Here is a 16,597-nt window from a genome sequence, read left to right on the forward strand (position 1 = left end):
AAGCATTTGATAAGGTACCACATAAAAGGTTTGTTAAAAATAATATTTCTGTAGGTGTGGGGGATAGGTTGGCTCATTGGATAGAAAACTGGCTAGATAGAAGAATGCAATGTGTTCTTTTTAAATGGAATTCAGTCAAACTGGATTGATTAATGTTATGAGTGGGGTACCTCAGGGTTCAATGTTAGGACCTTATTGATTTACATCAGTGACGTAGATGAAGGAATGGTCAATAAGTTATTTAAATTTGTTGATGATATTAGTTTTGAGTGTTGCTAGCTGGAAAGAGGATTCTATTCCTTTACAAAAGAATTTAGATTTTTTTATGTTGGGCGAATAAATGGCCAGTAGTTTTTACTTATAATAAATATGAGTTAATGCATGTGGGATATCACAATTTGAATTATGACTGTAATTTTGATGGGAATAACCTTAACGGTGTTATGGAAGAAAAATATTTTGGTGTTCTGGTTGATCCAGACTCTTAAGTCATCCAAGCAATGTTTTGTTGCTTGTGGCAGGGCAAATAGTGTTTTAGTTTGCATCTACAAAAATATTGAATATAATTCTTAAAAAGGCTGTAATATTATTGTATAGATCATTGGTTAGGCCAAAGTTTTAGTATTGTATTCATTCTTGGGATCCTTACCTCAGAAAAGACATTGAATTAGTGGAAATGAATCAGAGGAGGGTTACTGGTATGATAGCTGGAATAGAAAAATTATCATATTAGGATAGGGTAAGATCTCTGAGCCTATTTTCTCTTGCAATTGGAAGAATCAGAGGAGATTTGATTGTGGTATTATATATTGTTAAGATAATTTATAGTGTTGATACATCCTCTTTTATTCATATTTAATGATAACTATGGTAATTAGGGGACATAAGTAGTTACCCCGATTGTTGATGGTGCGCCGCCAAAGGGCGACACACACAGAAGGAAGGGGTAGGGACCATGATGTTTCACCAGAAGGTACGTTCCTAGAATGCCATGACAGGCAGAAAAAAGAGAGAGAGAGAGTTGTTAGATGTGACGTCATAGTTCTACAAAGTAGAACCAGTTGGCGCTCGCACCATGATAGGTGGAAGTTGTCCAGAGAGCGAGCCACACATTGGAACCAGAGGGCTCATTGCTAGGCTGCCATGATGATGTCATCATGGACAGTTTCAACATTGATTAGTTATCAGTATCTAGATTTAATTATGTCATAAGTAAAGCTATTATTTTAGCAAAAAAAGTACTACAGTGCTCTTACACATGTAAATTTTTATTCTACATCATTTGAACAAAACAAATATTATAGTCAATAATTTACTTTACAAAATTTTATAATTATTCATCGCTTTATATATAAAACATATTACTAATTCATTAGTTTTAAAGTTTTTGCTTCTATATTTCATCATACTTTTGCTATTTTTAGAGCTGGATAGTGTTACTGTTATATTTAACATATTAATATAAGTAAAAAATCTACTATTTTAATCCTTTCAACTTTTTGTTTTTCCTACATATGTTTCACAAAGGTTGATGGTGTTTCTATAGTTGGATAATGTTACTAAGGTTCTATAGGCTGATGATGATACTAAAGTTCTATAGGCGGATGGTCTTACTAGATGTATTGTGTGTTTTACAAAAGTGTTACAGAAGGTTCCTATTATACGTCGTGATGCATTTCTGGAAAGAGGGGTGTACATTTAAAAGAAGTTAAGCAAAATTTACATGTATTATGAGGGATGAGTACCAGAAAAGATTTGGTCCACTCTTGAATACGTTTTTTAAATGGTGTAAAATGGCTTCTCTGCAGCAGAAAAAACAGTGTGCCCAGACAATGGTGCGTGAACACAACGTTTTTACATCCACCACCATCTTGGCCAATGGACACTGTATCACTATCTGCCCAGTAAGCTAATCCAACAACATTGGCACACTCTAATAATGGAACATGGCAATGTTGCTTCACAGACTGGTGAACACTACACCTGGTAAAGTAGTCTCACTATGTTTTAACACTATAGTAATGAAACAATGTAACACTGTTTCAAAAATATTAGTAGAAATTGATAAACACTACCCATGGAAAAGTAGTCGACGACGTTGGAATGCTCTAGTAATGAAACAAGGCAACACTGTTTGATACATCGGTATTAATTGTTGATCACTCTAATAATGAAACGATGCAGAGTGATGCGACATATAATGGGGACCAGTGTACTATACTTTCATAGAGCTGCATACAGCATACGTATGTTTATATTTTTCATTTACACGTGCATTTTTAGGAGGATAGAGTTACTATAGGCAGATGATGCACAAAGGACAGTATTAGCATAGTTCGTAGAATATCGATTAATCAATATTATTTTACCTTATTTACCTACCACAGTTCTTACAAATCCTGAAAAGGATACTTATTTTCATGTTTAGGATTACTATTGTCGAGAGACATTTCTGTCTGAAGGTCATTAACCTAACCATTTTGCTACAAGTAAATATAATAAATGAATGACTTATTGTTTAATCAGTCACTTTACTATTGTAGAAACTATATAAAATAGCAACACTTATCATTCATTTGAAATACTATACAATTAACATTATAAAACTTTGCAGTTTTGAAGTACATATATACCTGAATGTATCTCCATATGTTAATCAAAACGTCTGTAAAGATGCATATAGACGTATTTTTTGTTTCTATCTGTGGGTCACTAACACCATGGACACAATTCACTCTGACTCACTGTGACGTGTTCAACCTAAGGCCAATCAGTCTAACTAACTCCAAAAGGCTGAACTGAGATTAGAAATAAAATACATTGAAATATGTTTACATTATATTAAGAATTTTAACATAAATTGTTGAAATAAAAAATAATAGATGTTTCTCACGTCTATTCTTTTATATTTATAACACATTTACTATTATTATTTACAGATTATACTGTGTCAGATGGCTTAGAATAATTCTTTCATGTCTACTTTAATATCTACTTAGACATGTGAAATGTATGAGACTTCATTATGTACTCTAATGGTAACAGTCCAGATAGTGTTTCGTCACAAATTCAGTCTACAGTCTAATTATCATCTTTAATACCTCATGCTATAATGTTGCAAAAGTAACACATACTTTGAAACACTCAAAATATAATGTTGCTATATATCCAGAAAATGTTTTCAAATACTGTACGTTGAGCTCATTGACAGTCACATGACAAAGGTCAGTAATGAGTTGACCAAGTCTATTTTGCAATATACACTAAATATAAATATAAGATAAATATAAAGATATTATATTTATAAAGATTATATATTTATAAAGATAATATTTATTTATAATATTAATAATATTTATATATTTATATATTTATAATATATTATTTATAATATTTATAAAGATAAATATAAGACTATGTCTCATGACAGAAAGGTGATTGTTTATCATTTAGTAGTTGTTGACATGCGTGTGGCTAATACACAATGGTCAAAGCATTGCTCACAGAGTTTTAATCTTTGGTGCCATTTCTGGTGAGTTCCTTTGTTGTATAATTTCTATGTGTGTAAAATTAATTTGCAAACATGCTTACAATAATGGGTTATGAGCATATACTTTGTGGTGAATATTTCTAAAATGTACAATCATGTGATAATCATCTCAATACAAATAAGTTTGGTGAGTGTTTTATTTGTTTTCTCTATGGAAATGTGTTTTATACATGTAATGATTTGATTGAACATTTAAATATTCCTCAAATATTACTACACTGGGCCCCTGGTGTTATACAGAATAGATATAATGTATTTTAGATGAGGATTCGTCCAAAAATAGTGAAGAAAATGATTTTGTTTAATGAATGAAAGTTAAAGGTCATTTTCACTGCCATCACACTCTAAAAAAGAGAAAGTTATGATTGCTCATATCACCTCCACTGATGAAAAAAGTTTCTCACTTTTAACTTTTACAATAAACATCAGTATTGATCTGAGTGTTATTATTAAAACTATGTTACATTTGATATTTACCACTAATTATAAATAACAGAACGAATGATAAGATTTAATGTTCTGTGTATAAGTGTAAAAGATAATACACCACATGTTACTGTAACATTGTTTCAAAATATACGTTAAAATGTCTTGTGATAAATTTAGTGTTTGTTTAAACATGATGTTACACAAAAGAAATATAAATATGAGTATAATATACAAAAGCTGTATGAGAGCTAATCCAGTATTTCATAAACTTGTTTATATTATATCAGTGTATCTCTTGAAGTTTTGTTAATCAATTGTTTCAGTATGTATGATACTTGACAAGTCTTTACTTACGTATTAAAGTATAGTGAAACACATCAGGGAAGAGGTAATATGAGGGTCAAGCTCTAATGTTCAGCACGATGGGGACAGTTAATTTACTTACGGATTTCAAATGACTGGTTTGGTTTGTATAGATCATAAATTAAAGAAACTTCGAACACTTTGTGGAATTACCATTATGTTTCCTTTGGAGCGGTTTATTCTGTTTGACTAATAAGATGCTAGAGAAAAGTATATACCACACATATTATTACATTGAGCTGTGAGACAGTATTGTATAAGCTAAAATGTTTACGTTAATAGTATATTAGTATATCTTGAAGTTTTGTATGAAATGTGAGTTTTATATAAGACAATCACAGACACTTATTTGCAAATGATATTCTCTCTATAAAGTATAAGTTAAAGATAATACATCACATGTTTCAAAATCTTTGGGAGGAAAATATCTATGAAATAATGGAAGAATAAGTACTTGAGTTCTAATTAATAGTCCTTTTTGGTTATGTTCAATTAGGATAAATGCATTTGGAAAACTAATAGGTTTAAATGCACATAACGTGAAGATACGGAAATATAATTTCTAGTTTTTCTGTCAGTTTTGTATACATAAAGCGACAGATGATTGTGAAACTATGTAAAGTAAATTACTGACTATAATATTTGTCTTGTTCAAATGATCTATGATGCAAACTGACATGTGTAACAGCATTGTAATACTTGTTTCATCAGAATAATAGCTTTACTTCTATTATAATAACTCTAGACATTGATGACATAATCACATGTTGATAAACTCTATGATGATATCATCATGGTAGCCTAGAAATGCAATCTTTGGTTCCACTGTGTGGTATGCTTTCTCGACAACTTGCACCAGTGCCCTTTGATTCTAATTCGTGTAACTATGACGTCACGCCTAGCAATGCTCTCTGTATTCCGTCTGTCATGGTAACATAGCAACGTACCATATGGTGACACTTCATGGAACTATGACATCATCGTCTCATCCCCTCCCTCCTCTATTGCCTGAGGTCAACACATGAGTTTCGCCCTCTAGCAATGTGCTGTTCAACAATCGGGGTAACTAGTGACATAAATATAAATTTTGGCAGGGAAGAAGTCATCTACAGCTAAGGCAGCTTTATTTTTCTTAAAGGGTGGTTGGCCTCTGGAACGGGTTTGCCTTTGCATGTGGTAAATTCAGTTAATTTAAGGGAGTTTAAGGTAAAGCTTGATGTATGTTTGAATTATAAGGGCTGGCTTGAAGGTGTTATTTTTTTAGGGTTTAATTTGATTTAGTGGATAGGGAATCCTAGATGGATCAAAAGGTCCCTTTCTGCCCTTTATAGTTATGTTATGTTAAGCTATTTAGTTTTCTGTACTGAAATGTATGCATATATCCATGCTGTTTAGTGTAAATCTCTTAACAGTGTCTAAACCCAAGGATTATTGAACTCAAAAGCGCTGTAGATTGTCACTTCACAATCCTTCTACCTTATAACATAATTTTCGTATATGTATATGGCGACTAAATAACGTTAAAACATAAACATAGATCAAAAGCAGCTACAAGTCGGAGAAATATCAACAACATCAAAGAAAATGTCTGAATATTTTCAATTATAAATACATTCAAATCGCGCAGGCAAAAAAATTAAATAAAATGAAAAAATACATACCAGTTTGTAGAAGAGGTCCAGAGTGTTCAAACCTCTATGAAAATAACTGCAAAAATAGCACACAAAAGACATCCAGTTTCTTCAATTAACTTCCAAGTCGCAGGTGAAAACTATTTTGTGAGCAACTGACGAACAATAATAAAAAGGACAAGGTTTTAGCTGTTTAAACCTATAACGTCCAAGTTAACCTCTTGTCTATCATCCATGTCCTACAGTGTTAATTATAAAACCAAAAAGTAGACAATATCCTTAAATCGAACTCACCCTTACTTTGTAAATTTACCTGATCTTTGCCGAATGATAGAATATAAATAAAAATGTTGCAGTAACTATATTATTTTCCTGTATAATTCGATAATAAGCAATCAAATCTAATAACCTCCATTTTCATTCTGAGGTATAGTGAGTACATACACAAAAGTAATTTTCAAATTTAAAATAATATAATTATGATGCCAACATTAGACATTCCATTATCTAGGAATATGAGCCATCAGTGTTACATTTATCAGTTATCGGAAATCTTCGTTGTTTCGTTGCATGGGAGTAGATTTCGTATAAAGTAAATTGATAAGTAACACGACAAAAGTGTCAGGATGTCCTGAGTACGATTTGGTGCACTTCTGGCGCCATCTTTGCTGCAAAACGTGTGCTATTTCTTTGTTGAGAGGTTTCATTGCCATGTATCAAACAGTGTTGTCTAGAACATTCCAACGTGGTCCTCTACTTTTCCAGGTGTAGTGTTTATCAATTTCTACAAATTGAAGCTATAGTGATTCATGCATTAGTTATAAGTTTATCTGGGATTTTGACTGATTGTGAATGTTACCAAAGCCAGTCTTTAGGTTATTCCTGTTGTTGGTTTACCTCAACCGACTAAGTACGGTTCATAGTCAATTAGTTTAAGCTTCCTAGAAACAAAATAGAAGTAGATGACGTAGTTAAAGGGCTTATCATGAGGAAACAAAGTATCTAGTAAGTGGAACAATACCTCTTCTAGAATCGCCATGTAAGCAGGAAAAAAACAAAAATTGTATATCGTGGATTTAAAGTGTTCTTATTTAATATAATTACATTCGTCACTTTATTAACGTAGTAAGAATAATAACTTTTTACTTTCCTTTCAGTTACTGTGATAGGACTGGAAGGAGAAAAGGTAGAAATACCATGTAATATAACAGCTATTCCCGAAGAAGACATTCCTACTCTGGTCTTCTGGTACAAGGATAACATCACCACACCGATCTACACTCTCGACGCCAGGAGAGGATCTCTTAGTCGAGCTCTACACGCGTCTATTTACAAAGTTACACGCGTTTACTTTGCCACTGACACAGAACCAGCCGTCTTGAGGTTTAGATCACTAAACAGTAGTGACCAAGGATCATATCGTTGTCGAGCGGATTTTAATCGAGCCAGGACTCGTTACACCGACAGTGTTCTGAAGGTTATTGGTCAGTGGTCAGTGGTTACAGTCTTTTTCCTTAAACAAACTAATGAATGTCTGTTGAGAAGAAATAAACAGAATTATAAAAAAAACTAATAAAAAAACGTATTTTCATCATTAAATAGTGATGGATAAACTAGTAAAAATTGTATGTGTCTTTTCTTAAAGAAACTCAAGATTAAACAAATGATGTTTATAGTTGAACTCGTTGTTAAACATTTACAACAAGTAAAAGCTTGGAATGGTCTATTCTTTCATTGGGGGTGTGTCTGTGGGCCAGACTATGTTTAAACAACTAGTTCAACTATGTATGTACCAGCTGCCTAGTGTCGGCTAACAATACGAAGAATTAAATTGTGGCGGAATGCTACAAGTTTTTGAAATACCTATAGAATGACAGGTCTCTTTTTTGTGAGTTTAAAATACTTAAAAACGACATTCCGATTTTCGATACCTCACAACAGTAAAGGTTTAGTTTGGTCTGAAGTTTCATTCGGTGGTAGTGTCCAGATTCAGTGATGAGAAGTGGAAATCTCCGAAACTAGTCTGGCCTACAGACACCCACCCCCCTGAAAGAATAGAACATTCCAATCTTTTACTTGTTGTTAAACAAATGTTTAAACAACTAGTTCAACTATGTTTGTATCAGCTGCCTAGCTACAAGTTCTTCAACTACCTATAGAATGATAGGTTTCTTTTTTGTGAGTGTAAAATACTTAAAAACTCGAAATGATGTTCATGTTTCACTAATGGATAACTGTTTTATAAGTTTGCATAAAAATATACTAATTTTTAACCTCGCATCTGTATCATAATATGATATGTATTAGTTATAAAAATGTATGAGATAATAAGAATAAACTTAAATGTATATTATACTTATTATATTATATTGGATTAATTAGCTTTTCGTAAGTAAACAATATTATATGACGAATATATTATATATATACATATACATTTTATCTGCATATTGCTTTTTTAAAGTTAGCAACTGTTTTATTAGATGGCTAACGGTCTTATTTTTGTCTATTAATCCAAGCATATCTGTGCAGATTTTATAATGTTAGAATAACTAACTGAGTTATGAGAGGTTGGCGTATTTTAAGTGCTTTGCCTTCATTATTGCCTTCTTCAGACTACGAGTGATATGTTCTATGACGAGAAAGAATCATGTTTTCTTTCTCACCTACTTCGAATTGAAGCAGGCTATATATCCCAGAAAAATGTGACAGTGATGTATGACTTCACCGAGGGCTAAAGGCAAACAAAGGTTAAGGAAATCAGTGTATACAATAGTCAATATAATATTGATACAAATAGCTATATACGTCAAAACAATGAATTATGACGAATAAAATTGGTATACAATGAAAGGTATTCATATATTTAAAAATGAGCGTAAATTATAAACTTTATATTTTATGTTCTCAATTTGCTTAATTTCTGTCCTTCTATTAACATCATTTTATTGTGTGTGAAAAAAAATATTATTCCCTTAAGAAAATGACAAAGTTATAGCTTCAATACATTGTAAAAAGTCTATTAAAACGCCTTTATATTAAGAATTTACTTTATTGTGTATTATGTTCACCACAGACAAGTTTATATCAACATACGACAATAGTCTAATAAACACAAACAAAACGTAACGCTAGTTAGAAATCAATTGTCCTCCAGACTGGCTCAACGGGAAGCTTGAGGGTTATAACGTTAAAATTCACGTTTCGATTATCGCGGTTGTGATAGTATAACTAATCCACTGTGTACCTTTGTTCTTAATAACAAACAAATTAATTAATTGCAACAAAAAAACAACAGAAAAGTAAATATTTTTATTTTATTTAGATAAAGATGTGTTATTTTAAATGTGCTGAGAAGTTGTTTTGTTTTTCCCATGCCCTTAGTGACGCCCCAAAAGCCCGTGATTAGAGATCAAAATGGAAAAGTACTGAGAAGTCTTATTGGACCGTACAATGAAGGAGAATCTTTACAGCTGTTTTGTGATGTTCTTGGAGGTAATTATTATTTCCTTTGAAATTTTTCCTAGAATAAATTATATTGTTTGCATTGAAAATTAGGTATTTGTACTACAAGGTTGATATTGTTAAACTTATAGACCAATTTTTCTAATTAGATATCTTCACAACCTATGCAAAATCCGTTTTATTTTATATAAGTTCATGCAGTATCCAAATGATTTTGATAAACATGGTTTCTCAACTTTGAGTCTTTCTGATAACTTTGAAAGGGAAAACAAATTTTATTAAGGTATTTCATAAAAATATTTGAAAACTGCGACTAATTACCTACCACATGAGTGGTTTTCTGATAGGCTGCGCGTTCATGATTAGGAGACTATAAATGTGGACTGAAACAGCCTGTTGAAACTTGGATCTGCTTCACAAAATATATATAGTTCCATAATAACTATTGGGTAAATCTCAGATCCTGTAAAAAATTATCAGAAACAGCTTGTTGAAACTAAGATCTGTTTCACAGGATTTGTAGTAGGTCCTGTAAAATATAGTCTGAAACAGTTTGTTAAAATTTAATCTATTTTATAGGATCTATAGTTAAACTACTAGGTAGATCTCAGGTCCTGTAAAATATGGACTTAAACAGCTCGTTGAAACATGGATCTGTAATTGTAGGGGAATTATTGAATAGATCTCAGGTCCTGTAAGAAATTGATTTAAACAGCCCGATAAAACTTGAACCTGTTTCACAGGACTTGCAATGATGAATGGAGTATTATGCAGTTCAGATCCTGTAAAATAGACAACAGGCTGTTTAAGTCTATGTTTATTGTCTTTTCATATTCAAATGGGTTCAAATATTCATCTAATGTTTTGTTTGTTTACATCACAGAAAACAACAACCAGCATGTTGAATTAAATTTTGAACTAGTGTTTAGGATTTTCTTGTTTGGAATGACGTTTAAAACTCGAGTTTTGAGTTAACAGTTTTGTGTATAAGTGCATAAATGAAACCTGCCTCTCAACGTTCATAACTTATTGTAGGAAACTATAATTTTTTCAAGATATACAAGCTAACATATTCATATCTATTACAAAGCTGATCATAGCCCCAGAAAGTAGCTTCTTTCAGCATGGAGTTGTAATAACAGAGGATAACAACTGGGCATCGTAGAAGCTAGTTTTGCCTTGCTTGAATAGGCTCAGTAATTGTCTTCCTTATTCCTAGTTCAACACCAAGATGTTAAGTTAAATTTAAAAACGAATATTTTTTTAAAAACAGTAGTCAATATTAATAGTTTAATGAATACAGAGGTTGAGTACCTTTCATTAAAACGATGTTGGAGCCTCAACGTGTCATTACAGTCCATGTCGCTACGTTTGGTCATGGGTCTTGTCCTAGTTTTCATTGGAGAAGGCTTGGTCATAAGACTGCCATGTTCAAAGGTCACTCCCCTCTATAATACCTTCCATAATGCAATTAGTGTGCAAAGAAAATGGTTTCCCATTACCCGTTTCAACAGTTCGGTCGCAGAACTCTACTTGCTCTGTATGTACTAATATGGATTAACACGGACACTAGTTTCGTTCTCTAGCTGCTTGAGATATGCGAAGGTTGAACTGATACGTCGTGGAAGCATCTTGTGTGGCTCTGAATTTTGTTGCTTTCTAGACGAAGAAACTTCCTAAGGCACATGTATGACTTTCGTGTTCTTAGGTCCTCATCTGTTTCAAGACGCCGCATCTTGCTTTGGACGCCTGGGATATGGTTTCTTGCATGACTCTTTCTGGGCGGTCCTGGTGCTCCACACTGATCCACAGTTCTTTGTTTCCTAGTACCATTAAATACAAGTGATATCCCGATCTGAACACATCTTTATGATTCGAGTGTATGTATATTTTGTGTTGGAAAGGACTATTACATATCTTTCCGAAAAACGATCAATTACGGTGGCACACACAATTTGCACACACCTCAAACAATGTCAAAATGTAGTTTTGATACATGTCGCTTCACCGTGCGTTTATATCAGTTATGGTTGTCATGTGACTTGCTAATTTGGATATTGAAAAGCATTTTAATATAACGTACTCAACCCTGTAATCATTCTGCAATTACTTTTATTAAGTCTAATACCGTTATGAATCAATTAAGACAAACCACTAAGATAAGAGTTGATTGAGTTTGAAGATCGAAATTTACATAATTGGTTTGATTGGTTACTGGCAGGAGATCCTTCACCAGAGGTGACCTGGTGGAGAGAATCCGTTCTTTTGGACAACACCTACAACATGACTGAGACAGGAACAGTTTCGAATGAGCTTCTTATTCTAACCTTAGAGCGACATGACCTGATGGCGGCTTTCAGCTGTTGCGCTTCCAATTACAACCAAAGTTTACCTATATCTTCAACCGTTACAGTAGACATGAATTGTGAGTAGTTTTGATAGACCGTGTTTTTCTTAAAACACTTAACTCTAGACCTCGACAATATTGCAAGTCAAATCGGTTTGAAAAGAACTTAGATAATAATAGTAAGAAATTTAGTAAATATAGTAGCGACATCTATTATTCAATATATAATACAAACATTTATGGATAAAGTATCGTAAGGTAGAATAAATATACAGTTATTTTGGTGATCCGGTTGAAATGTCTAAGAATGTGTGATTTGAAAGACATAAAACAAGCCGCGATTAATAAACTGAACTAATTTGGTTGAATTTCGACCTTAGGTTGTGAATGACTAATCTCTCTTATATAAGATGGTTTGTTCATCACTAACCCTTGTTAAGGATTTAAATATTTTGAATGGACAACTTTATCACACCCACCTAGGGTATACTCCATTAATACACTTCATTTATTCGGCATTCTTAAGTTTCCATGATATTTCACGCGCTGCGGTAGTTTTGTTGTAGGAGAACCGATGTAATATTGCTTACAACAAGGATAAGTAAATTTATAAACTACATTTGATGTTTTCAATGAAGAAATGCGATCTTTACTTTTGAGGAAATACAAATATTTCGTGATTATCTGAACAAACGAAACTTTAGTAAAGAATCAGTGTACGAAGTTCTTTATGTTCGGACTGTATAACCTTGCCATATATCGGTAATCATTATTTGTGTGTTATAAAGCAACCACACACCCTACGAATTGCATAAACAACTGAGATACATTTTAAAACAATGATGTAATATCAACTGTTTCCTTGAATACAAAGATCGCATTTCCTCATTGAAAAAAAATCAAAGGTACTTCATCAATTTACCTGTTCTTGTTGTAAGCAAGTTTATAATCAATGTAAGTTTGCTTGCAACAAGAACAGGAAAACTGACGAAGTACTTTTGATTTTTTTATTGAAGAAAGGTGACCTGTTACATTGATTCTCCTATAAGAAAGCTGATTATGCGTGCGAAAGAACATGGGAATTTAGGAACGTTGAAACCAGTCAAGTATCTTGGAGTACGCCCTATATGTGACATGGTCTTCTAATCAAATTACTTAAAAATCTTAACAAGAGCCAATTATGACAAAAAAAACAACAACAACAACTGAAGATTAACAAGTTTAGCTCAGCGTATTAACTACTGATTGTTTTATAACGTTTAAAGAAACTTTTCGTCTATTTATAGCAACTTGTGTCTGCAAACACTAAGAAATATTGTCACACTTTATAAACACTAACAATAACTATATGTTATGAGCTCATATTCTATTTATGTAAATTCAAATTGCGACAAGATATATATCTTTTTCATTCATATGATTTTGTCTTAGCTTTCATAAGATATTATTTCATCTCCCTGAAACATGCTTAACTTCGCTTATTTGTAATTTAGTTAAGTCAGCAAAACAGAACTTCCTAACTGCAGGAAAGTTTAATTTATAACTTTTCCTTTGGTTCAGCATGCATCAATCCCAATAGTCTTTTTAGTATTTCTTTCTTTTTTACGACGGACACTACTTACTTGAAAGCCAACGGTTAAAAAACGGAAGGCAGATACTCATTAAATCCACTGAGATGAGTGAAAGGAATCCTTTTCAAATGATATGAAAGATAACCGATTTTGTGCATCCCTTCCAAATACGTTAAATTAGTTAAGTTGATCAGGCTTATCACATGTATTAATAGGATGTCTTACTCAACAGGTATGAGTAGTGTTTAAAAAATATTACTTTAGTTAAGTTGATCAGGTTTATTTAATTTTGTTATGTATATTGAGCTTTAAACATGAACTATAACAGGTCCTTTGATATAGGCCCATCTTCCAGGATTTGGTTATTACTTATATAGAAATACATGCAATGTTTTAAACACAACTCATATCTGATGAATAAAACATCCTATAATATATTAAATAAACCTGATCAACTTAACTAAATTAATATTTTTTAAACATACTCATACCTTTTGAGTAAAACATCCTATAATATTTATCAAGTTACACCATATGATAATTATAAGACATTTTAACGTTAAAGCACTAACTTGTTTTAAAGGATTGAAGAAATATCTAATTAAAGAATTAATTTTGTAAAATTAATAAAGAATCTAATTCAGTCTATTTTCTATGTTTTTGTCAATGAATTGATAACGCATTACTAGCTTTTTTTTAATAAACAACAACACTGCCATTGCTTCTTAGTTAGACCGCTGGTACTCACGATTACCAAAGAACCCGAGACTCTGTCAGCTGGAAAGACGACCAAGTTGGAATGTCAAGCAGTTGGTTCACGACCGTCTGCTATTGTGACTTGGTGGCAAGAGGAAACAGAATTAAAGACAACCAAGATGACGGTTTCAGTAGATGGAAATGTCACCACAAGTGTATTGACGTTCAAACCATCTGTTCTGGATAACGAGAAAATCCTAACCTGTAAAGCTCAGAATCCTCTAATAAAGGATAGCATATTAAAGGAACGGAGGATTCTAAATGTTCATTGTACGTAATATGAGGGTAAATTATGAAACGTTATTGTTTTTTTTTCCTAAAATAATATTAATTATAATTTCATTTCTATCTTTTTTTCTTCTAAGTACCAATTAAGTCACGAACCACACATGTTGGTCTTATTAATACTAGAAATAAACGACCTTATACGATAATTTGTACTGTCAGTTTCGGTTTGAAGAAGCTGTAAAGCGAAATGTTCAGTGTCTAATTAAATAAAAACAACATTTTAGTGTTATAAGGTCGTTTATTTCTAGTGTTAATATGTTTTCTATACACCAATATGCACTACAGAAATAAAATAATTTTGTCTTATTACTTTTTAGTTTCCCTTTTAAAATTTTACGTTATTATTATTGTCATTCCAGTATTTGCATACAAATTGTTTTCTTCATGACAGAGGACAGGTCGTTGCCGAAATCCCCATTCTCCGTACTTAGAACTCGTAGATGCGCTATAACATTAACAATCAGTTCTTGCTATTCGGTCAGACAAGAGGATCGAAGGGTTACCGGTTGAAAAGTTTAGTCTACCAGATCAAACTATGCTCATATAGTCCTTGTGTGGATAAAATTAAGATGAATTAGATATCATATACGTCCCCAGATTTCACTTTCTGTACATTTCAAAAAAGTTGATATACTTCTAAAACTTAAAATTAACACACACCATTAATAAAAAATATTTTAACCCTAGACTGGATTTAATTTTTAATTCTAAAAACAAAAACCATAGGTTCAAATTAGCTTTTATCTCAAAGGAACTTGAAGAAACTTAAAAAAAACAACAATAAAACAAAGTAAACAAAGTTCACGTGTACTGCATGGAACCCATGAAACATCACCATCATGGGGGAAAAGGTTAGTCTTTCTTCTTTCAATGATGAATAGAACCTTAAATTTACTTATAAGTTACAAATGTTAGCATCGAAAACTTCAAGTCAAATACAAATTTGAGAAAACATTCATACATTTATTTTTACTTCCACGAAAGACGCATCGTATAACATCAAAACTCTTGACATGATGAGCAAGGATATCAGTTTCGAGCATTGTAATTTTTCATCAGGTCATCTAGGATAATCACAAGAGTTGCAACCTACTGAATGATGAGCAAGGACATCAGTTTAGAGCATTGTAATCTCTCATCATATTATCTGGAATGATCACAAGAGTTGCAACCTACTGAATGATGAGCAAGGACTTGCAACTCTTGTGATCATTCTAGATGACCTGATGAAAAATTACAATGCTCGAAACTGATCCTACTGAATGATGAGCAAGGATATCAGTTTCGAGCATTGTAATTTTTCATCAGGTCATCTAGGATGATCACAAGAGTTGCAACCTACTGAATGATGAGCAAGGACATTAGTTTAGAGCATTGTAATCTCTCATCATATTATATGGAATGAGCACAAGAGATGCTACCTAATGAAGCACAACTAATGTTAGAGTAATTGTTCTGCTGTATATTGTATCATTACTTCTAATTTTTACCTTTGCACTCCAGCATTGTTATTTGATAAAAATTAAAATAAAGGGGATGTATGAATAAAAACCTCACCAGGCTGAAGAACCCAAAGGTCATTTTGAACAACATAGTTTCTGAATTTTTATAAAATATTAATCATTTGATTTAACTGACACAAAAACGCATACTTTTCTTGATGTAACGCTAATTTCATTTTCTGTAAAGAAAAACAACTTTAGTTACAGTTAAGTCATATTATACATCAAATTCGATGATGAGAAACCCACATTGAGACTAATAATGGTTGGAGACGGCTTGAATGGGTAATGAGGAAAAACTTTAATATAAGTTAAACATAACAGCAAATGATGATGACAAGACTTTGTCGAAACGTTGTACATTTACTGTTATGTTAAACTTATATTAAGGTTTTTCCTCATTACCCATTCAAACCGTCTCCAACCATTATTATATTGTACATCAGTTGATTTATTTCTTAAAAACATTTTGCAAAATAAGGTTTGCGTGTTTATATTTTTCCAATGCATAGAGAAATATAATCAAATATAACACTAAAATAAAAAATGGTATCTACAAACAAATAGTACTTGCAAACAACCATTTTTCTATTTTCTTTTAAACACACCATTGAGTAAACGTCATTGACCGCACATTTGTCTTCCTGTGGCTTCTCTGCCAGTTTTCTCCTGAAACCTGATTATATAGACTGTTT

The 16,597-nt window shown here is 32.2% G+C and overlaps 1 protein-coding gene across 1 annotated transcript in view; it reads left to right on the top strand.

The window, feature by feature from the left end:
- LOC106456855 (protein turtle-like) overlaps window positions 1-16,597 on the top strand; it is a 140,833-nt gene that overhangs the window by 94,312 nt on the left and 29,924 nt on the right. The window contains exons 2-5 of the mRNA XM_022382639.1: window positions 7,131-7,457; window positions 9,358-9,468; window positions 11,660-11,863; window positions 14,086-14,382. Of these exons, the coding sequence (XP_022238347.1) occupies window positions 7,131-7,457; window positions 9,358-9,468; window positions 11,660-11,863; window positions 14,086-14,382 (939 nt within the window). The remainder of the gene's footprint in view (window positions 1-7,130; window positions 7,458-9,357; window positions 9,469-11,659; window positions 11,864-14,085; window positions 14,383-16,597) is intronic.

The sequence above is a fragment of the Limulus polyphemus genome, unplaced genomic scaffold (genome assembly GCF_000517525.1).
Source record: "Limulus polyphemus unplaced genomic scaffold, Limulus_polyphemus-2.1.2 Scaffold265, whole genome shotgun sequence".
Classification (NCBI taxonomy): domain Eukaryota; kingdom Metazoa; phylum Arthropoda; class Merostomata; order Xiphosura; family Limulidae; genus Limulus; species Limulus polyphemus.